The 23,499-nt window shown below is 41.2% G+C and overlaps 2 protein-coding genes across 2 annotated transcripts; both read right to left on the bottom strand.

Moving 5' to 3' along the window:
- Positions 1-24: 24 nt before the first annotated feature.
- On the bottom strand, positions 25-3,079 carry calm2a (calmodulin 2a (phosphorylase kinase, delta); the record flags this gene model as incomplete). Its single annotated transcript, XM_046071390.1, has 5 exons — positions 2,949-3,079; positions 1,900-1,930; positions 526-669; positions 310-416; positions 25-228 (listed from the first exon to the last, which is right to left on the bottom strand). Coding segments are annotated over exons 1-5 (489 nt in total), but the record flags the coding sequence as incomplete, so codon positions are not given.
- Positions 3,080-12,572: 9,493 nt separating this feature from the next.
- si:ch73-105b23.6 (mucin-like protein) lies at positions 12,573-17,362 on the bottom strand. The gene is made up of 10 exons (XM_046071389.1): positions 16,882-17,362; positions 16,642-16,794; positions 16,043-16,221; positions 14,677-14,869; positions 14,453-14,572; positions 14,246-14,365; positions 13,457-13,477; positions 13,285-13,346; positions 12,971-13,163; positions 12,573-12,766 (listed from the first exon to the last, which is right to left on the bottom strand). The coding sequence occupies exons 1-10, from the start codon at positions 17,207-17,209 to the stop codon at positions 12,573-12,575; spliced, it is 1,563 nt and encodes a 520-aa protein (XP_045927345.1). The 5' UTR covers positions 17,210-17,362.
- Between the last annotated feature and the right edge of the window lie 6,137 nt (positions 17,363-23,499).

Here is a 23,499-nt window from a genome sequence, read left to right as displayed (position 1 = left end):
GGGGGGGGGGGGGGGGGAGAGAAAGTGCAACTCAGTATCCAATGAGTGACCCCAGCACATAAAGAAAAATATAAATACATAACACCACCAACCTTCGTAGTTGACCTGTCCATCTCCATCAATGTCTGCTTCTCTGATCATCTCATCCACTTCTTCATCAGTCAACTTCTCCCCAAGGTTTGTCATCACATGGCGCAACTCAGCAGCACTGATGTATCCATTGCCATCCTAAAAATTACATCAGTTAGCACCTTTTTAAAACTGCTGTACATACTTATGGTTGCGTGTGAGAGTGCAGATAGTATTTACCTTGTCAAAGACACGGAATGCTTCTCTGATCTCTTCCTCACTGTCTGTGTCTTTCATCTTCCTGGCCATCATAGTCAGGAACTCTGGGAAGTCTATCGTTCCATTTCCTGAAGACAAAAAACACACACCAAAACAGACAGACATTGATGAGGGATTTCCATCCAGTACATCAGTTGTGTGTGATTAGCAGGTTCTGAAGCCAGATTAAGTTCTCACCATCAGCGTCCACTTCATTGATCATGTCCTGCAGCTCAGCCTCTGTAGGGTTCTGGCCCAGAGAGCGCATAACTGTGCCCAGCTCTTTGGTGGTGATTGTGCCATCTCCATCCTTATCAAAGAGCGAAAATGCCTCCTTGAACTCTGGTTGAGAAAAAAAATTAAAAAAAAAGTGGATGGCTTCTTTAGAAACGCAGATATGTCCCACCTATAGCTAGATATGCAAGACAAAACTGGCAAGACAGTGGTTGTAAAACACTACAGGGGCTGAATATATTCATCTTATTCCAAGTCTGCCAATCACACTGACCCACACCCAGAATTAGCTTAAGACTTGAGAGGCATTACATCACTCATGTTTAACTTATAAACTTCCTCCAGCATAGTGATAAGCCTTCTTGTTTTGAGTTCCAACTGCAGTTGTTTTGGCTAAACAAGGACCACGAGACCAAGCAGCAGGACACAATGGCCTGTCACAGCCTGTGTGGTTGCTGCAGCCGTGAGGAATGAGGAACAATGACACACTCATCAAGTGTGATGAGGCCAGTGGGCAATGTGTAGTGTCATGCAGCAGCTTGTCTGCATCATAAAAAACTACAACCTGCCTTGCCATTTGCAGGGTCAAACACACAGGGCAACACCCTTTGTTATGAGGAAAAGCCTGCATCAACTGCAGCTACCGCTTACTGCTCTTAAAAATGTAGTTAATTTCCCCAAGACAAAACATTAGTGCATTGTCATGCTATTTTTACAACCTGACAAGCTAAAACTGGCACACGTTAGCAAAACGTCAAGCAAGGGTTTGTGCACTAAACCTGACACCATGAAAGCAAGAGTATGATCAGCATATTGTGAAACCTGACCTAAGCTGCAAGATTTTAATCAGGGACCACTACAACTGTTACATTTAAGACATGAACTGTATACATTACAGCAAGTGTCTGAGCACATACTGGAAGCAGTGCCTTGAGACACATTCTTCCTGCATTATTTAGATTACAAGATTTAGATCATCTTTGTATACGAGCATACCACATAGGGACAGCAAGTGTTCTTGAAGCATTCCATTTAATGAACACACCCAGGGCAAAGGACACATCATGCACAGCCAGCAACTCACCAGAACACACAGACCTTCCAGATTACATCATTTATTACATGACAACCATGAAAATGCAAAGTTTTCCATGAGGGAGTCCTTCTGAACTCCAGAGCCAGCAAGCAACAGCAGTTTCATTCACTCCTGTTTTATGACCAGCAGGCTACCCTGTGGAATGCCTTAAAAGGCAAAAGTATAATCCATAGTAGGATCCATAACGCAGGCCACTTTGCGGGATATGAGGAAAGTAGTAGATCAATGCAGCGATGTCTTACCGGCAATCTGCTCTTCTGTAAGCTGATCAGCCTGTAAAATACAAGAAATTAACAGCATGTCAAATACCAAAAATAACTAGAATTAGAGTTTTTTTTTCCCCCTCCCATCTATGAGCAACTTCAGCAGTCATTCTACTTCTTAAAAATGGATGGCCCCAAGGTTAGCGCCACCCATTTTTTAAAAATGCTGCAAACTCAAGTTTTTACAGCCAGCAAGTAACAGTTGCTGTTATTCTGAAGGCAACAGCTATAACAGCAGCTGTAAGGTTACAACTGCTTAACACCGTTCTGGTTAGCTAACAATCTTGTTACTGACCTAAACAGAAAGCATTGATACTATAAGAATGTAACGTTAAACTACACGTGCCTTTAAAACGTTTGATATAACGTTCCCTACATTTAAACGTTCCATGACGCCAATATTCCCACAGACAACGAATGACTTTATAATTTGGCGGTAAATGCTAGCTAGGAAGAGCTAAAGTTAGCTAGCTACCGATATGTACCGGCTCACAGTTTCAGACCTTAACTTAGACCAACACTAACGTTGCATACGGCAGAAGGACTGATACAACCATCGTTAAAGCAAGAAACTGGTTGTAAAGTAATTACCGTTCGTCACAACATTATCGTTGCTTCTCCATCAGCACCTGTTTTATTAAGGGACAAAACGGACAATGTTCAGCCACCATCTAATTTAGCGAACCAAGCATTAGCTAGACTGGCGTTGTGTTTGCATAAAAATCAATTATGTAAAGTAACGCAGATTTGAAGCGTTGCTGCATTTATTTAGACCGACGCAGCTTGAACTAAGGTTTGCTTTGTCTTAACAAGCTTGCATTACCTAGCAACTAGCAAGTTGTTATTTATTCGCCCAGCACTGCGGTATCTATAGTTACAGCGTACCGTTAACGTTGGCTTCAGCTTAGCTACTGGTGAAGCTGCGTTTTATTGACGATCAGTCCGTTCATTTAACAGAAAAACACAGCTTCTAAGGGTAAGTCAACGGATTCTAAACTGGATAGAAACTACAATCCTCTTTTTCTTACCATTTGGATGTAGATGCAGCAGCTAGTTCACGACAAAATCCGTAAGACAACTAAGCCTTAGCGAACAGACAATCTCTATGATCACACTGAGAAGGAAGCAACTGGACTCGCCTTTAACGGCTATCCTAAACTCCTCCTCTTTTCAATATCACTCCGCTAACGTCGCTATTCTTCAGTTACTAAATTAATTAAATACATATTTGTACAAATGATCAGCTACACAAGAAAATCAAGAAGCAAGTGCAATACCCATCTACGACTGTCGTGAAGTCTTCGCTGTCGATATTAGAAATTATATTGCGTATCGCTGGTGATCTACATAACGGCGTATGAATACTTTCTGCTACTCTGTGATGGGGCACAAGACGTCGCTGAAAGAAATCGCGCTCTCTGATTGGTGTGTTTGTACCTGCAATGCGTCACTCCCATGGTCTGCGCTGCCGCTGCATCTTGTCCATAGACATCCCAGTTAGTGGCACAGGCATAGCAGACAAACGTGTTGCATAGTGTGTATACATATGGCCATCATTTTTAGGGAGACCCAATAAGCTAGTTTTGATAACTAATTAGCTACCAGGAGCATGGTTTGATACTGACACAGTTTGTGTTTACACGTTTCTTTTTAAATATGTCTGTGTTTCCTATTACTGCAGTTTTCATTTCTATTTACATTGAGTTTGCATTAGCATATCGATTCCCATGCTTTTTTGGTTTGTTTTAAATTGCTTTTACATGGTTACCACAGACAGACAGAGTTCAATGTGGGTCTTGAGTAAAGTTACTCCTGTCTGATGTGCAAGTCTTAATCACTTAAAATAATATGCATAATGAGATGCATTGTCAGGGCTGAAGTGTTTGTGTGTAATAGTGTGTAATAGGTATCTGTTTGTATGTGTGGGTGTGTGTTGTTTGTGTGTGCATATTTAGATGTGTGATATGTGACTGGGTCTGTTGCTAGAGTTGTTAGATGACTGTGGATTCTCAGGTCTAATTGTGCTGCTGTTATGGATCGGAGTATCTGATAGCCTGATTGTTTATGCCTGACTGCTCTCCTGTCTCTCATTGACCACCTGTCCCTGGCCTGATCCCATGGGAGGTGCTGAGGAGCAAGTGGAGAAGGGTGTACAGGGACTTTCGAGGATTTTAAGAACCACACAGAGAATGTACTAGAATCTTCATGTCCCAAAACAGCCCCCCTTCCTCCCAATTCCACTGCCTCTCTTATTATTAGACACGGATGTCACACTACAAGTAGAGAGCAGAAATTGTGAAAAGCTCAATATCTCACACGTAGATGTAAGAAATGAGGATCCAAAGTGGTTCCCACTTCCATCTGCACTGTTTGCAGAGGTGATGCTGCCTGTGCCATGTGATCTGCTGAGCAGCTTTACAATCAGCCAGGCTTTTTCCCAACCTAACTAATCTGGAGCACACTAGATTCTTTTCATTTAAATCTGTTTTTCTGCTACTGGGTTTCTGTCTGTGTAGATTATGCATTGCCAAAGGTGACGGCACAAAGGCCTGTCACAAGAACCAGGTAAGCTGGAGCATGAGTGACCAACTGTTTGTGGAGGTGTATCACCTTTTGACTCCCTGAAAATACTTGGCAAACATAGTAAAATGTGAACACAAATACTAATATACATTTTTTCATGAAGACCTAACTGCATTTCCTCTGGTATCCACATGTTTTAGACATTGTTATGGAACATCATTGGGGAATAGCTCTCTAATAAAACAATGGTTCAATGGGTCAATTGGGTCATAAATATTTCGAAATCAGAATAGGTCAGCTTTCAACTTTGTTCTTCTGTCCAATTTTTATAGCTGCACTGCAGCAGAATCAGCTGTTTGGTTGGTTGATGACATGCCCTTCAATGATCTACAGGTCTCAGAGGACATGCTCCAGGTCAAAGGTGATTTGGGGTTGGAAGTTAATGTGCATGGGGTATATTGGAACCCAGGAGACATTATTTACCAATTTCCATGATGTATGCGAAAGAACACTTAATTTACCAAATGGAGCACAAGGTAGTATGTGTTACAGTACTGTTTTTGCATTATGTTAGGTGTTATGTTAACTCTGTAGTATTATTTTTTTACTCAGATTAATCCATGTGTGTGCATCCCTTTACACACTACGCTAAAACCAATACAATTCCTATTAATGTTTCCCCTCCTCTTATCAGCTCTGTGAATATATAACTGCCTCACATAATGAGTCGTTATCAGACAAAGCCCAGCCCAGAGGATTTTTATAAAATGACAGTTTTCATTTCCATACCACAGGGGTCAAAGTTCACTTGAGTTCAGCAGAGGCAGGGCAGAAGTCACCCCTCCATCTTCATTAATTTCACCTCCCAATGGCCTGTAACATCACTCCCGCTGATAGCAGTTAGAATTGTTCCCTTTGCAGAAAAACCTACCATGTGGGTCAATTCAATTTTTGGCAATGGGGGCGGGTTGGCACACAGCACGTGAGATACAGTATGTGGTAGCACTGTGGAGTTCGGTGTTATTGCATCACCGTGTTCTAAAATAAAGCAGCTTTTAGGCAAAACGTTAATTTGTGAAGAGAAAGAGAAAGCTCATTTGTGTACCTAAGTGGCATGTGAGGACTGTGAGGGATAAAGCGCTGGTGACAAATATGAGAAGATGTCTACCTGTGTAACTGAAAGACATGCACCCCATTATTAATAAATGAGGCTTTGTAATGCACCTGCTGGTTCAATGCCAAGGGTGCGGATCACCTTTCATGGGAGAGAATGGCAGTTGTTTGTGCGTCATGCATGTCAAGCTACTATTAGTGAAAAGACACAGTGTGAGTGTGCATGCCTGTGTGCATGCAGGCCTGTATCTGTTTGCTTTCTTGTGTGTTCGAACAGCTGCTGGTGTGTGTATATGTGAGATTAGCCTATATGCCTCTATGCAAATGCTTCTGTATACATGCACTGATGGTTAATACAACATAGGGGTGTGTTCATGTATGTTTGCATGTATTTTTTATGACCTACAGGGAATTTCAGCTACATTCCTGATTAGCAGTAATGTTTCCCAGCATACACTGGGCCAGTAAATGGACAAAGTAAGCGTTTTTACAGCCATACAATAAGGGCATTAGCAGTATAAGGTCCAACAACAGGCTAGCTGCACATGAGCCAAACCTAGCATTCTAGCCTACCTGTTACTGAGAAATGACATGTTTTCCAAAATTACATCATGAGGCAGAAATGATTAATGGCCTCAAATCGGATAAGAGGATTTTGTCGGGCCTGCTATTCCCTGCCTATTTCAATCATGTTGTGATGAAATGGATATAGCGTTAAGCATGCACTTAGTTTTCTATCCCCCTAACGTGTATCTGTTTGTTGGGCCCAGTGCTTGATCATCAAGCATCTCTGAACCTGCACATGTCAGTTGTTTTATTTGAGGGGATCTGAGGGACAAAACCACTTACTGGCTGTCAAATACAATCCCTGCTGTTGATCTTCGCTCTCTCACTTTTCATTTCCCTCCTGTCCTCTCTCTCTCTTTCTCTTTCTCTCACTCTATCTAACTCTGTCCCTCTCCGTTTCCTCCCTCTTTCCCTCACTGGCTTACCTCCAGGTTGTCTGCTGCAGTCAGTGTGGAGCTGGAGATCAAACACTGCAGACTTCAGCAGCACATGAAACAGTGCTACTTGGAACCTTCCAGAAGTGTGGCACTACAAAGCTCTCTCGCCAAGGTGATTTCATTCTCAGTGGCTGCTGTTCACTGCAAGCTTTGTCTATAACAGGTGTCAGGCGCTCTACTATGGATTTTTATTCTCCCCAGAAGTTTCCTCTACAAATCCTGTATGTAGCATTGTGGCGTAATCTCACTTTACTCTCTAAATCAATCCCGTACATACTGAAACCAGTGGAAATCGAATAGCACTGCAGAGGTTATGCAGGGGAAGTTGTGTGCTTGAGTTCTTTAGTCCGGAATCACAATAAGGAAATGACAGAGGCAGAGTGTTTTAGCTGCGCCCCGTCCTTGACCCTGGCTGTAGTGTATGCCAGGTCTGTCTCTGCAGTGGCAGGGACCTGCAGGGCTGCCTCGCTCCGCGCCCCTCTCAGATGATCTCATTATGCAGGGGGCAGCGAGCTCCACCACATGCTGTGGCCACTTCCAGATGAAGGCTGCAGAGCCCGTGTCTAGTCGTCTGTGCGTATGTGTATGTGGGAGTGGAAGTGCTGCTTAAACCTTACTCATAAACAAATGGGATTGATCTGCTCTGTGTGGAAGACTCAGTTGTGACACCTGGTGGCTGGAGAAGAAATAGCATGGAGCTGGAAAAGCAGCAGAGCTGGAATGATGTGGCCCTGGGCCCTTTTGGGTAGCTGGGGGTCTGGGGCAATTGTCCTCTTTACCTGCTTGGTAATCCACCTTTGCTGTACATAAGTATAATGTAGTTAAACATAGCTATATCTTGACCACCTACAACATTACATTCTGTGTATATGTTAATGCATCAGTAAAAAAGATCCAATAATATAATTCATTATGAGAACTTTAAGCTTGTTTTTCTGGTAATACTATACGACATTTACTTACTTAGGCTATATGATACAATTTTGAATGCAATATTTAGATGTTTACACTGTGGGATTATTACCTTTACTTGAGTAAAAAGACCAAGAACTTCTTCCGGTACTGATTTAAAATATGATATTGTCAGTATTGTCCACCTCCACTTTAATGGCCTTAGTGTAGTTTATTTTACTTAAATTAACTGTATAAATTGATCAATATGCAACTGATTCTCCATGGAAAACAAGATTACAACACCGTAGAAGTAGTGGTGTCCTTTATTTGAGAGATTTCAGACTGTGAGAGGCCTTTCCACCATGCCAAGGGTAACATTTGAAAACGGCATGATCACTTTTAAAGATATTGAGTCCTTACACAAATATCAGCATCTTTAGCTTGACATGTATCAGCTTCCAGAAAGATAACAACGCGATATTATTTTCCTCTCCATGGGGAGGTCAGATGTCAGGCTGAGCTACAGAGAAACTGCCTAGAGTTGTTAAGCTTTGACTGTCTTGCTCAAGCGCACCTTACCAATATGGAGTCTAAATAGGGACCGTCTTGTTAAAGTAGCCACAATTCCATTCTGTTCCCCCACTAATAAAGTGACATGTTTGTTACAATACCGACATCCAAGTTATTCTTGAAATAATAATATAACCACAGCACAATGTTGCTGAAGTGGCACAGTCCAGCTTTACAAAAGACAGCTGTCAGTTGAAACGCTGAATTACTCTGATGTGTTAAATTAACTGGGACACAATCCAGCAATAGCAATAATTTAGAGTGTAATTCCAAAGTGAGATAGATGCTTTCAGAAAACAAAGACACCTACTTAAAGTGTTTGCAAAATGAAAACAGACAAATTATAAAACAGATAAAACTATGTTTTGGTGATTATGAGTAATATATAATTTCCAAACATGGATGCATTAATGTACATTTTGGACTAGAACCATTACACACTTGATGGTGAATGTGATTGTGATTGGTTTTCTGTCAAATGGTAATGTGGCTATCAAGGAGGCTGTTGGCGTGGTATCAGCTGGAAGCCAAAGACCACTGCAGTGGTTTCCTTTTCATCACTGTCCCTAGCCAGGAGTTCTGCTGGGTCAGACTCTGACTGTAAACTGTTGTCAAGGCGAAAAATCTTCCAGCTCAAACTTGGCAGATCCATTGCTCAGCGGAGAGGATTGGAAATAATTGACTTTAACAGTCACTCAGGTTAAATTAATTGTTTGTTACGATATAAATAAGAGTCATTCATCTTGTCATCATAAAGCTAATACAGCAGCACCAAAAGTGTTTGCACTGTGTTCGTAAGCCCATGCTTTTCTGTGTGCAAAGTCTGTTTAGTCTGTAAGTGATTTTCACCTGCGCATGTATGTGTATGTGGTTTTAGCATGCGCTATCTGTGGCGTTGCCTGGGTGTAATGCTGTCTATAATCCGTGGGCTGCAGTGGGTAATGTAGTGTAGGGCAGGATCGGAGTAGTTGAAGGGTGGAGGGTTATGCTGCTCCTGGATGTAGTCTGGCAACAAGTGGGGGAGGCTGGAAGAAAACACAAAAGCCAATCAGAATGCAGTGGCAAATATGTAAAGTGATGTTCATATTATATCTTATACTCTACCTCTTGCAGTTAATGTCTTTAGCTTGCCCCATGTGGATCAGTATGTACTGTAAAACTAGTGGAGATATCTATCAATGCCAGGAGTTAGTTTCTGCACATTTTGTACATTTTGCAGTGAATCGCTGGCTCTGATTAGTGCCGTCTATAATTCTCCATACAGTGAACAATCATTTCGGGCAATTTGTGGAAATGTTTGGATGGGCAGCAGTTGCTGTGGAATACTCAGTGACTCATGAATATTCATGCAGGCTCTAGCCTAGATATTCTGAGTGTTGAAAGATGCTAAAATCTGTGGCTAAAGCTGATTAGAAACATGAAGCGCACATCAGCGCACATGCTTCTCTACACATGCTGTTGTCTGATTTGCAGTTCAGATGTTTTGGATCGTATATCATTATGGTTGTTCTTGCAATATGTATATCCTCTCTGATAATGAGGTACAGACGGTGCAGCCTGGTGTGCCATGACTCATTCTGTGAATAAAAGGAAAAAAACACAATTCTTGCCAATGATTCCTTGCAAACTTTCCCAATGACTGTTCAGACTTTTGTTTGTTCCTTGATTACAGTTAATATATATATAGATATTATTGTATTGTATTTTATAGATACAATTCTGCAAAGCACTGTCAAAACTTTTTGATGTTACTTTATGGGAAGTTAAAAAGGAACACTGGTAACAACCATGCCTGCACCACTATATACCGGACCAATGTGTGTTCTCCATACATCTGGGACCTTAATTACCATTATATCATACCATATAATCAAAGTCTCACTGTCTCTCTGGCTTGCAGACAACAGCATAACTTCTTCCCTGGCTTTAGCCGATTCACTCTAATCTAACAACATAATCCCACAATGCTGGCACAGGCCCCGGCCATTATATCCATAGGGTCTAGTTTACTGATAGCAGAGAAAGCAGGCCAGTCATCAGGGGGATTATGTGTCTCCATGGCCCAATAAGACCCGGTCCAGATGCTATACATCTGTATACTCCAGGGCCAAGGACACATGCACATAATGATGCACAAAGTCATCAATAGATACACTGCAATGCACATTCACACGCACATATACTGTACACATCACATTTACTTTAGCAGTTACGGCACATTCTCATTCAACATGGTGCATTCATCTTTGTATTCAAATCCTACTGTGACATTTGTGAATCTCTTTATTGTGACTGACTTTTCAGTCTGGGTGGTCTAGCTAAAATCTAAAAAGAACACGTTGTCTTCCTGACAGTAGCAAACACTACATGTTTTTATATTGATTTATAGGAATAGTTTGACTTTTTGGAAATACACTTATTAACTTTCCTGCTGGGAGTCAAATAATAAGATTGATACCATCCTCATATGTGTACGGTAAATATTAAGCTGCTTAGCTTACCATCAAGACTGGAAACAAGGAAACAGTAGGCCTGGCTCTTTCCAAAGGTAAAAAAATCCACATACCAGCATCTCTAAAGCTCAAAATTTGCATGTTATACAATTTTATATCTTTGTTTAATCTAACCAAGAAATAGCCCAGCACATAACCCACGAAAGCACAAGTCATTCTTACACTTTTGTGCAGAAAACAAGATATAACATGGTAATTATTGAGCTTTGAGGTATTGGGGGCCTTTTGTTACTTTTAGACAGAGCTAGGCTAGCTGTTTCCTTGTTTCCAGTCTTTATGCTATAGCTAAGCGGCTTCTCACGGTAGCTATGTATTCACTGTACCAACATGAGTGTGATATCACTCATCTCATCTAACTCTCAACAAGAAAGCAAATAAGCATTTCCAAAAAACGTCGGACTATTCCTTTAAGAAATGACACGGTGTGATGTGCTGATGCCCTTTTAGCAATTTTCCTGTGGATGTGTCCCCCTCATCATTACCTTGGTTTACTGTAAATTCTATCTGCAAACATTTCTCGGTGTTACCAAAGTGCAGTTTCATAACTCGGACCAAAGCTGTTAGTAGGAAGTGTTTTTGTTTAATATAGTAAGAGAGTGGGCGGTCCGTCCTCCAACTGAGAAGTTAAATACAAAAGACAGTGCTGCAGCAGCAGTACAGAGGACAGGATTTAAAGCCTTCAAGTTGCTGTAAAGGATTGTCTCTGGGCAGACCTACTTGACTACTGTACCTTGAAACACTGAGTGTGCAACTGTGTGTGTGTGTGTGTGTGTGTGTGTGTGTGTGTGTGTGTGTGTGTGTGTGTGTTTGTGTGGTCTGGTCATTCTCTGCAGCTGTATATTTTGTGGTGACCTGTAATGGACTCTGTCTCACCCAGCCCAAAGGAGCTGCTGACTCACCTAAATACTTTTTTTTAAAAATTCATTACAGTTTTAGTGATCATTAGAGTCTAGTCGTTGTTTTGCAGACCTGTGTGGCTATAAACATAGTCTCAGCATGGCTGTAGTGAGGCTGTGATGCTCATTACATAGCAGAAGATGACTGTTGAATGGATAAAAAAAAATGAAGAGACAACAGTGATATTCTTAGATCATTAAGTATGGCATGAAGATGATACCAAAACAAAAAAACATGTTGATATATCAATCAAAAGCTCTGACAATACTGTACAAGTCTCTGGCCTTTTTGGAGTCTCCAAGTGGCTGCTTCCGAGGACTCCATAGACGTGGTTTTGCTGGGGTACAACTTTGCTTATCTGGCCAATCACAGGCCTGAACAATTATTAAAACGCATGGCAACGCAATAATGTAGTTGTGCACAAATGTAGTTGTGTGCAATGTAAACAGCTAACCACACTAGAGACAAACAGAAGTTTGGCATATTTTGCTAAAATGTGACTGATTGGAACATGTTAAGGTTTAAAAGAGGAAAAATCCATTATATCTTTTGTGAGCCACCTTTCAAGCCTACAAGGATTGTTTGTTGCTCAGAATATAGTTTTGTGGTTGAGTGTTTCTTTAATTATATTCCTCGTCAGCACAAAATAGCATGAGACTATCATCATCAGGAGCTTTGATCAAACATAACCTGTTGAAAGTAAAAATATATGGTGTATGGTACTGGTAAATGGTATTCTACTTTATGTGTTTCTGGTGTTACTCACTCTCCTGTAACCGTCTTCTTGCAGCAGCAGAAGCAGGCCAGTGTAGCCAAGAGCAGCAGCAAAAGCAGAGGGATGCCGATGCCCAGGACCAGGCCCAGAAGAAGGTCTAGTTCCATAGCGTTCACCTGGACTCTGTCTGGAAAGAGTAAGGTAAAACAAGGCATGAAAAACATTTTCAGAATATGCTCTCATAAAAGTCACAGCATGTTTTACAGAGTGAAAAAGTATCATTTGCAGGTAACATGATTTTCTATTAAACCATAAACTTCACAATGGCAACAACACTAATAAAAACACGAAAGGCGTTCATTTAATCTAGTAAATGTTTCATAAGTTTCATAGTAGAGCGTCATAATGTTGGTATTTGACAGTTTAATAGCCCTCGAGCCTTTGCAGTGTACTTGTAGAATGGATGTAAAGCATGCTCAGATCCTCACCTGATAGACAGGACTGTGTGTCATCCACTTCAGTTGTGTCATTGCAAACACACCTGTAGCCCCCGTAAGTGTTGGTGCAGAGGGCAGAATGGACACACACCGCCTCCTTGGCCGTACACTCATCCAGATCTGTAGGTGTGGACAGTCCAATAGCAAGTGGGAGAGAGATGTAGTCTTACCAACAGTTTGCCATCATTTAAACAGTGCTGCAGTATGTTTGATTCCTTAATAGCACAGTACTGGAAAAACTACAACTTGTAATACATGCTTTTAGTCATTATGTTGAAGTTAAACAAAGACAAGTGTAAATCACTATAAGTATTGATAGTTTACCATCAACTTCGAATTCACTGATGTCATGGTGGCTGCTAACTCTGGCCAGGTAGTCTCTGATGTACCAGTGGGGTGTATCACTGGATACTTTGATACGATATTCGGCCACACCTGGACTGGAGTCCTGTCCTGGATCCTTTTTACTGGCGTTGTAGAATTTGTTCTGGAAACCCATCGACAGAATGTCCTCCAGCTGAGAAAGACCAATTATAATCATGCAAATGTGTTCAATTCTATTATTACTGTTACATACTACTAATTAATGTGTCACCAGCCATCACTGGCATGCCCACACGCACACACGAAACACACACCTGTTTGAGTCCATCAGATCTTCTCTTCCTCCAGCCCAGAGAGACGTTGAACACATTATACCCTGCATGCACAGTACAGCATCAACAGCCGAACTGACGTCTTAATGCCATCTATAAGCATGTTTACCATAGTGACACCTTTTTGATAAAAGGACCATATGGGAAGTCTTACCTGGGGGATTGACAGAGTCACCTGCAGAGAAACACATCAGTCAGAACTGAATTAAATGCACGGGTGAAACACTGCACATGTACAATCCGTTGTAAGGCACAGTTTTCATAAATGCAGGGGATTATTATATAGGCCACCTCCTATAAAGTTCATTATTCTTCAAATATAAATGTTTAATAAAGGTTCTCAGGGATTATAATTAGATTTAGTTTGTCTGTATTACTGGTAATGCACTCTCTAGCAAGTGTTAGGCACTGTACGCTGGGAATTACGTGAGGTCACCAAAATCCACAGACAACTTGATAGTGTGATCTTTTGCACCCTAAGAGGACAGGAGTGGCAGATGCCAATCAAGTAAACTCTACTGTAGTGTTGTGTTCCTGTTCACAACAATAATATGAAAGTACGTGGAAACCAAACAAATATGAACACCTCACATAGGCCATAATCCTTGTAATGAATACTGCACTATATTGACCACGGATAGTATTTTTTAACCATCACATGAGCAATTCTGCAATAATTCAGCCATCTTGAGTTGCCCATTGTCAACATAACATTTAGGCAATACAAGAAAATAATTGTGATGGGATGCCAAAGATCACTACATTGAAATGAGACCTTGAAGAGAGACACAGGGAATTTATAGTAAATATATAATAATCACCACATTTATATTTAAATAAGAGCTTTTAGCCCCTTAGAGTCTCTGGATGTTGTTGTTTCTAGCGTCAAGAGTCCCTCTGAGTGTGGCTAAATGATTGTGAACGTGTATCATTGTGCCCATACCACATCCATCTGTGTCCTTGGTTTTCTGGTATCTACAAAGGCAGTCGACAGAGCCTGGCGTATTTCTACACTCATACTTGGCATTGGGACAGGTTGAGAGCTTTGCACACTCATCTATATCTACAATAGAGACAAAGACAGCAGTGCAGTTAAATCATTGTAAAGAAATATGTTATTTTTCATAGTGACATGTTGGGTGTTCAGTACCTGTGCAGTTCTGTCCGTTTCCCGTAAAGCCAGGCTTACATGTGCAGGTGTAGTTTTGTTTTGTGGTGTGGCAGTCAGCGTGTTTGTGGCAGGGGAAGGGGAAAGGAGGGCTGCACATGTCTGAGAAGGTATACAGAGAAACAGGAATGAAATAAAAGAGTGTACCTGATGATGTGACAGCACAAAGAAAAATCCAGAACAAAGATCTTTAATGTGCAACAGACCCTGCTCAAAGCACTTGTATCCCTGTTTTCCATTAGAGAAAGTATTATCAGGACACTCTCCGCAGGTGAACTGGCCGGGCTCTGACTTTGACTGGCACTGCACCCCGCGGAAACAAGGTTTGCCTTGACATACATCTACAGTCTTCCCACAGAACTTTCCACTGAATCCCTTTGGACACAGGCACCCCACCACCTGAGAGGAAAAAATAATGAACGGAAGAGTGACAATTATTTTTATAATAATAATTATAATTATTATTATTATATAAATAAATATTGCATACATTCAAAAAAGATACTACTTGTCCCACAATTGGATCTGAATATGTTGAGGGAAAATCATATGAAGCCTGCTATTTATTTGAGCAAATATACCATTTAAGCAAGTAACTATGGCATAATAAATTGACAGGCCTAATTAAAGAAATTATAATGCAAATGATGAAAAAACAGCTTAGCCTAGGTTGTATATAGATAGTGCATGCAGGTCACTTGCATTACTTTTCTTTGATTTTAGGGAATCTGTTGTAACCTAAAATGTTTAATTAAAGAGGGAAGGCTTTTAATACTATACTTTAGTTTTGAGCATGAAAAAGTTTCTAAAATCCGGGATCATTCATTTAATTAACATGGGGAAGAACGGCATGAAAATTTGTGAGTGCTTGCCTACTAATTGAATTCTAAGACAACATTTGTTGAATAGTCATCTGAGGAATAAAATCTAGTACTTGAATTCATACTAGAATCTATGAGAGCATGTAATGCAGAGATGAGCCACGGGTCCTTTGTACTTTTTTCACATTTATTATTATCACTTTGTTTAAAATTCACTGGATAAATGAGCGGAATTAAATGATTTGGCTTATTAGTCATCTATTGGTGGAGCAAAGAGTTGTGGCATAACAATATGCTCATTCCTTTTCATTGTATCGTAATCGTAAGGATCATATTAAAGGGAGCTCTGAAACCCCCTTTGTTAACATTTATATTTGAGTCCTATGAGCTCTCATCGGGGCTGCCACTTAAATAATTCCAGATAAATTAACTTAATTAGAGATGTCAACTAAGACAGAGAACACTGTATCCATCGTAAGGAGACGTTCCTGTCATGAATTTTTCTTTTAAATATTCTCTTTGTGTGGAACTGTATATTCCAACTGGTCATGTGGCCATCCTGGTTGATGTTGCTGTCTAGTTTGTTGTAAGCCCATATGGGCTAGGCACCCTCTGGTACCGGACAAAAATTTGGACTGCAGTATACCTAATTACTTACTCCAGTTCGGAGTCAACATCGGCACAAACTAGTAGTTTTTCAAATAGAATCCGGCATGTGAACTGTTGCAGTAGCCAAACTCAAAAAATGTACCTGGAACCTTCCCTGCTGGTGGTTTTCAGTGATGCTGTCATATTGGCAGGCTCCACCATTGAGGCAGTTGCAGATGCGCAGTATAGGGGTGAACAGGGAGCTGGTGAGCTCGTCACTGACTTTGATTGTCAGCTGGACAGGCTGTGTGGTGAGGGGCGTCCATGTCAGGAAGCCATCACCTGGAGTGGAGAGCACAAGAGTCATATAACAGTACTGTAGAGCCTGCACAACATGAACTGATTCATACACATTTGTTTATATATAATGGTAGGGGGACTTCATGGGACAAAGCCATACCACTGTACTACTGTGGTTTAACAACAAAACACAAGACAATTAACAGCATGTTTCGTAACAGTATTAATAAAAACAAGCCTATCATTTTTCTGCCAGTTCTGTATGCCTGTGCGTGTCTCTCTCTGTGTGACCCATCCACTGACTCAGCTATGAAATGTCCCATCTGCCAAAAGACTTAACTGCTGGCTCACCATCCCACTAACAAATGTCAACATTAACGTCATCTGTTTCAATGGAGGGGGGTGGAGGGGCTCTCTTTGGTAAGAAGGTTTATGGGAAAAGTATGTGTGTGAATGTCTCACCGCTGCCTACAGAAGCCCGTGGAGGCCTTGGGTGGAGCAGTGAGTAGGTGATGGGGTCTCCATTTGGGTCTTGAGCAACAATCTGAATGTTGACGGTAGAGTTGACCTTACAGTGGATCACTGTAGGCTCTGTCACTATGGGAGGCATGTTACCTAGCAGAGCACAGTCAGACCACATCAAATTAGAACAAGTCAATGATGCCACACAAAAACCTTTCCAAAATAGTCGTGCCATCTTACCACAGATCAGGGTAAGATTTTGATATCGCTTCTTGGCGTCCAGAGTCTGCAGGCCAAAGTCAGAGCTGCCGGATGCTAGGGTGTCGTGGACACAATGCATGCTGCCTTTACAGGTTCTCCTCAGCTCCTCCACCTCAGCAGGGCTGACACTTTTCAGCAGGTCCTCGAAGGAGACATGCCCCAGTGGAACCAGTTGAGGAGGAGAGAACAACAGGCTCTCTGGGACTGGAACCGCCCCTGGAAAAACAAACACACATGGGCACAGAGATCTGGATAAATGTGAGCAGGGACAGTTGTAGCGGCGCAAACACGCCATGAAGTCTGTCATAGTGGACTTTATGAGGATGGGGAGTCCTCAGGGAAGCCTGACTTTGTTCAGTACAGTGTTCAAAAATCTTATAATGTCATGTAAGGACACTGAAATGAAGGGGAGGGCCCGGAGATCAGAAAAAGACTTGGTGGAACTGAGGGGAAGTGCAGAGTTGGGTGAGAATTCTTGTTCATCACTACAAACGACACCTTTTGCATTACACACAGTGATGTCATCCAGTGTTCATTTAAAATGATGGATTGTGGCATTTTAAAAAGTTACCTCCAGCCCCAAGGTAAGTATAAAGATTCAGCTCAACAACCCTGGCAGTGACTGTGCTCAAGCCTGATACGGTTCTGCTGTCAGAAGCATCAAAGCAAGGGATCGTGCTGTAGACAAATGTAGCTTGAGAGGACTGAATGGTGAAGACTAATGATACAAAGGTCCAGGTATTAATGCGACAGTGCAGGCAACAGAGCAAGAGGGCTCGCTGTAAGCCAGCCAGCCTGTGAATTACGAGTAGTATTCAGTTCCATATTGATTTCATATGTGGTATGTTTTATATTGTACATGACAGCTTTTTTTGAGTTAACTTTTACATATTACATCTCAACTTCTCTCTTCGAACTCAGTGAAATAATGTAACTGTATGCATCTATGATCCACTCACAGGACAAGCCAAAGTCATGCAGTCTCTCCTCTGCGGGGGGATTGAGGTCCGTTGAGGGGAGGAGCCTGCCGTCAGACATGAGGAAATCGTCGGAGCGGTTGGCGCTCCAGAGACCCATGAGACCCACAGTGCGGTTGTAAAAGGTCTGAGGAACCTCCACCATGGCTGCCAGCTGGTTGTAGCCAACAATCCGCCACGCCACAACATGGAGACCACCAGCATACACTGCTGCACAGCGACTCAGTGACACACAGTGCACAGCAAAGTCCTCCACTCCCATGTACACGACACCTGAAATGACATATTTGTCATATGATTAATACAAAAGATACTTTAGTCGACAACAGCTTTTGGCTTTTTTAAAATCTGCTTCAAACTAGCTTTTTAAATTGTATGCCTGATGTGTGTGGTGATCTTTACCAACTGTGACTGGGACCTCAACATCATCCACAAAAATCTGCAGTCTGTCTCCTTTTTCTGAACATCTCCACTCAATCTGAAAATAATAACACATGAATATTAGAGATCGGTTACAGTATGATTTGCAAATGTTATTTGTAGTTTTTATTTGCAGAACACATGCGATTCTCAATTTCTGTCATACAATAATCTGTTATTGTCTAGACTGTAAGGATCTGTACTTTCACTGCCTTTTACATAAAATTGCATCCATCAGTTATAGTTGAATTAAATAGTGCTAAAAAATATTTGAGGCCAGATAAGCTCTTCCTGTCCTTCCCGCCAGACGACCCCACCGTCAGAGCGCGGATCTGCGGACTGTTTCTTGGACATATCTGCATGGATGAAGTCTTGCCACCTTCAACTAAACCTGTCTAAGACTGAACTCTTGGTCATTCCAGCCAAGCAATCTATCCACCATAACATCAAACTACAAATTGACTCCTCAACCATCACTCCAACCAGGGTGGTGAGAAACTCGGGTGTCATGATTGATGACCATCTGTCCTTTTCAGACCATGCTGCTGCTGTCTCTCGGTCGTGCCGCTTTGCTCTATACAACATAAGAAAAATCAGGCCCGACCACGCTCACTACGCCACTCAGCTTCTTTTACAGGCCACGGTTATCTCTCGCCTCGACTATTGCAACACCCTCCTAGTAGGTCTTCCAGCTTGTGCAGTGAAACCCTTACAAATGGTTCAAAACGCAGCAGTGCGTTTGGTTTTTTATCAGCCAAAAATGACTCATGTCACTCCATTACTCAGTGACCTCCGCTGGCTACCCGTGGCCTCCAGAATCAAATTCAAGTTGAATTGAATTTATTTCAGGATAACCCCTTGAGATGTATCATCTCATTTTCAAGGGGGTCCTGCAGCATACATGCATATACAGACACAAAAATTTACCACACAGCACAAACAGAAACACAATACAAACACAGACATATATACAAAACAAAAACTCGCTCACCTGCCCTTAACATAGCACATATATTAAAGGATATTGACAAATAATCAGCCGAGTGCATTAAACAACTAATACCTCATTTATCAATATGCCTTATGACAAAATGTAACATGCAGGATAAAGTCACATCTCACATAGAAATGTCCAAAGAAAATCAAGATAAAGAGAATGAAGACAAAGAAAGTCATGTTCATATACATACTAATATATATTTTCTACATAAACCATTTATATGTAATACTATTGGTATTCTTAATAGCAAGAGCATATAATTTTAAGAAAAGAAAAAAGTGACGATTTGAATAAGCCAAATGTGGAAATAGTTCTCAAGAAAAGAGGAAGGTTATTCCAGTCTTGAGGTGCCTTACATTGAAATGCTCTCCTACCAGCTACAGAAAATGACCTTGGTACCGTAAAAAATGTTGGACATTGACATCTAAGTCATTTGACCACCTAAGTGTCAATTGAAATAAACACATTTAAAGATAAACAGAATCCAGTGGTAATCCCTTCGTGGTTTAGGTTGCAGCCAGTTTAGTGAGTCATACATAAGACAATGATGAGTTTTAAATTGACAGTTTAGTATAAATCTGCAAAGGGAATTGAATACAAGAGGTCTAAGATTGGACTCAAAGGTATTAGTGTAGACTATGTCTGTGTTAAAAAGGCCAGCAACACATGGAACCTTCTACCCCCTATCTTCAAGTGGTACTTTCCGCCCCCCTCTTAGAGTGGTATGTTCCGTCTGCCCAGTGCAGTTCACAGGATCATTGAGAGATCTGAGAGTTCCAATTAAGTTACAAAAGGAGTGTTAATGCCTTTGTTTCCGACTGTTGTGTGCGTCCATTGAACTGTAAGTACGTTAAGTCTCATATTATTATAGTTTGGGTAGAGTCTTCTCCTTTTCTTGGATAAATCTTGCTCTAGCTAATTTTTGCTACTGTTAATCATGTCAATTAGGCCCATTTACTAGCAAGTGAGTATCTACAGTGGTAGTTGCATATGTGTAGAGCCTGTGCTTAATGTAATTACATTCAAAGCACCCTTTTTATTATAAATAGCTGCCTAGCTGCCAACTGTTTTCTGTAGAGGGATAATTTAGTGTGCAAAAGGTGGTTAGCTGGCACCACAGTGGTCTGTTGGTGCCACCTTGTGACCGTTCTAAGTATAGCTGTGTTATTTATTTATTTTTCTTGTTTAGTTCTTTATTATGACTGGTTTAATGGGTTGTAATATGTTGCATTACTTTGTATGTTATTCCTCATTTCAGAACCACACACACACATCTACCACAATTTGGCAATAAAGCAGTCTTAACTGGAAATTCTGGACTATTTTGTGCAGTCTGCATAATCAATGATTGGTATTGCCAGTTGAGAAATATTTTTTTTTCTGACTTGAGTTGAAAAACAATTCATTGATCTATACAGTGTTAAGACATCCATATACTTTCCTAATGATATTGTCAATGCATATCTTAAAGGTAAGGTTGGAGTCAAGAGGCCCAGATATTTAAATTCTTCCACATCCTGCATAAGGGATCCATCTAAAAACTTTTTTTCAAAACAAGAAGCACAACGGCGATTTTGGATTGTGGGAAACACCATGCAGCAGGATTTCTTCATGTTCAACAGAAGTTTATTAATGAACAGCCACTGTTGTACTTTATCAAAGTCAGATTGAAGAGTTCCTTGAACTTGCAGCAAATCCCGGTCAGAGGTATAGATGACAGTGTCATCAGCATAAAGCTCTAAATTACAATGAGAACAAACTTGTGCCAGGTCATTGATAAAGATCGAGAAAAGTAAGGGGCCTAAAGTTGAGCCTTGAGGAACACCTTTATCAACAATTAAATAATCTTACTGGAATCCTTGGTAAACAACACACTAATGCTTGCATACAGAGTGACGACTGGGTCTGCACCCATCTACCTAAACTCCATAATACAAGCCTATGTTCCTTCTCGGCCACTGCACTCCTCCAACAAACGCTGCCGAGCTTTCCCATCCCTTCACACAAAGCAATCTCAGTCCCAGCTGTTCTAATCTGTGACACCAGGATTGTGGACCGAGCTGCCACATGTCATTAGAGCAGGGGCGTCCCTCTCTAACTTCAAGAAGCTCATGAAAACTCACCTCTTCCGAGAACACTGTCTTTTATAACACCTCTAACCCCTAACCTCTAACATGCAGTTCCTGTGCTCTTCTTCTTCTATCCCCTTATAATTCTCATGTATTGATTGCACTATTTACCCCATTGATGCCATACGTGCTATTAGCTCTTGTCAGTTGTAGATCTCGTGCTGCATTGATGCTTGTATGCTGTTCCTCAAATTTAAGTTGCTTTGGATAAAAGTGTCTGCCAAATGAATAAATGTAAATGTACAACCAATAGAGATCTCTCTACACACACAAACATCCTGACCTTGCCAATGCCCTGGTGGAAGGCAGCCATGCGCACCACCACTGGGATCTCAATGATCCCCTTTGCGTCTGAGTGTAGCCTGTCCGTCTGTCCTTGCAGGGTGAAGATATTAGAGCCAGTGTTGGAGGAGAGACGCAATATCACAAACTCTCCCAGGGCCTTGAAGGAGTACTCCGTCCCATCTAAGGTGATGAAATGGAGGCTGCCAAACACCATCGCTGCGAGGGAAACATGGGCCATAGAGATTTTCTGGGAAATCCTTTAAATTCATCATACTATAGTCTTGTTTGATTAAAGGTGCAGCAAGTTTTCCGGAAATTGACAGACTGCGGATTATCATAACTGGATGTATACACCAGTATTACTTAAAAATAATGACCATTCCCACTGATTACTGTACAGTATGTACAGTATGTTTTACTTGCTCTGTGTTTATTGGTCCCTCACCTACACCTTGTGTCGCCCTCTGTGCCAAGGTGCGGCCATCAGGGCTGGTCCAGCTGTAACCTTGGCAACGATCCAGCGGCCTCTTGTTGAGGTAAAGGTGGCACAGAGGAGACTCGATACAGCACCACTGGAATGGTAGGAGATCTTCATCTAGAGAGAGAAGTGTGAGTAAATATTTATACTGGATGGCACGTGGCTGTGGTAGCATGGATGGGTGGCCAGACTGTCCTGTAAGTACAGGGTTACAGGTTTGATCCCAGCAAGTATCTTACTTTGTTCTTGAGCAAGCCACTAACATCTCACTGAAAACTAACTTAATTGTGACTGTTGGTATGTCAGAATATTTAAAAATGTGTCATTATAATGAACGTCTTATTAAATGTGTGTGTAAGAATTACTGAATTCCTATCCACTAATCACTAAAATGTTGATTGATACAGTACAGTGCTCCTTTAGATCCATATACATTCTGTTAACTCCTTGAAAATGTCTTTTAAATTTGAAAAACAGCCTATTCTATTTTTCTTTGTTTGACCTGTCATGACTTTTTCTTTATGACTTTTGGAGAAAATCTTGAATCTCAACAAATGCGGTCTTGAAAACAACCCTTAAAGAGGTCATATTATGCTCATTTTCGGGTTCATAATCTTATTTAGGTGTTGTTCCAGAGCAGGTTTACATGGTTTAATTTTCAAAAAACACCATATTTTTTTGTCATACTACACATTGCTGCAGCTCCTCTTTTCACCCTGTGATGAAGGCTTCGTTTTATCTACAGAGTGAGGCATCTTACTTACGGTAAACACAGCTTCGGTTCAGCTGTACATGTTCTCCTTACCAGCTTAGCAACATAGACAGGAGCAAGAGTTTCAGAGTGGTGAGTTATTAATCTGTAACAAATGAATCTTTCATCCACACAGTTTTAACTGAGCTCTGTCTCTACATCACAGTAACAACTTTGTGTCCATTGTCTGTCTGGAGGGTAGCTAGTGTTTGGAAGGGAGAGGAGAGCTGTGTGCTGCAGCTCACTGTTTTTCCATCCGTTTTTGAGGGTGTGCCTTACTAGTTGCTAGGCGAGTATTATGAGGTGCATTTTGCTGTGACGTCACAGCAAAGCAGAAAGAAGAAATTGCTGGACTATGAGCTGTTTTCAGGCAGCTCAGAGCAGTGTTTTCTGTGGGAGATGGGAACTCCCTTTGGGGTGGACTTTGGGCATTTTCACTTTGCAAACCTATAACATGTACAAAAAAATAAATAAAGCAGAGGGAAAAAGCCTAAAAGCATAATATGACCTCTTAAAAAAATTCCCTAGTGACTATAGGGAGTTGTACTGTAAATCAT

The sequence above is a fragment of the Micropterus dolomieu genome, linkage group LG15 (genome assembly GCF_021292245.1).
Source record: "Micropterus dolomieu isolate WLL.071019.BEF.003 ecotype Adirondacks linkage group LG15, ASM2129224v1, whole genome shotgun sequence".
Lineage (NCBI taxonomy): Eukaryota > Metazoa > Chordata > Actinopteri > Centrarchiformes > Centrarchidae > Micropterus > Micropterus dolomieu.
Note: the sequence above shows the minus strand (reverse complement) of the source record. Positions and strands in the feature narration are given on the sequence as shown.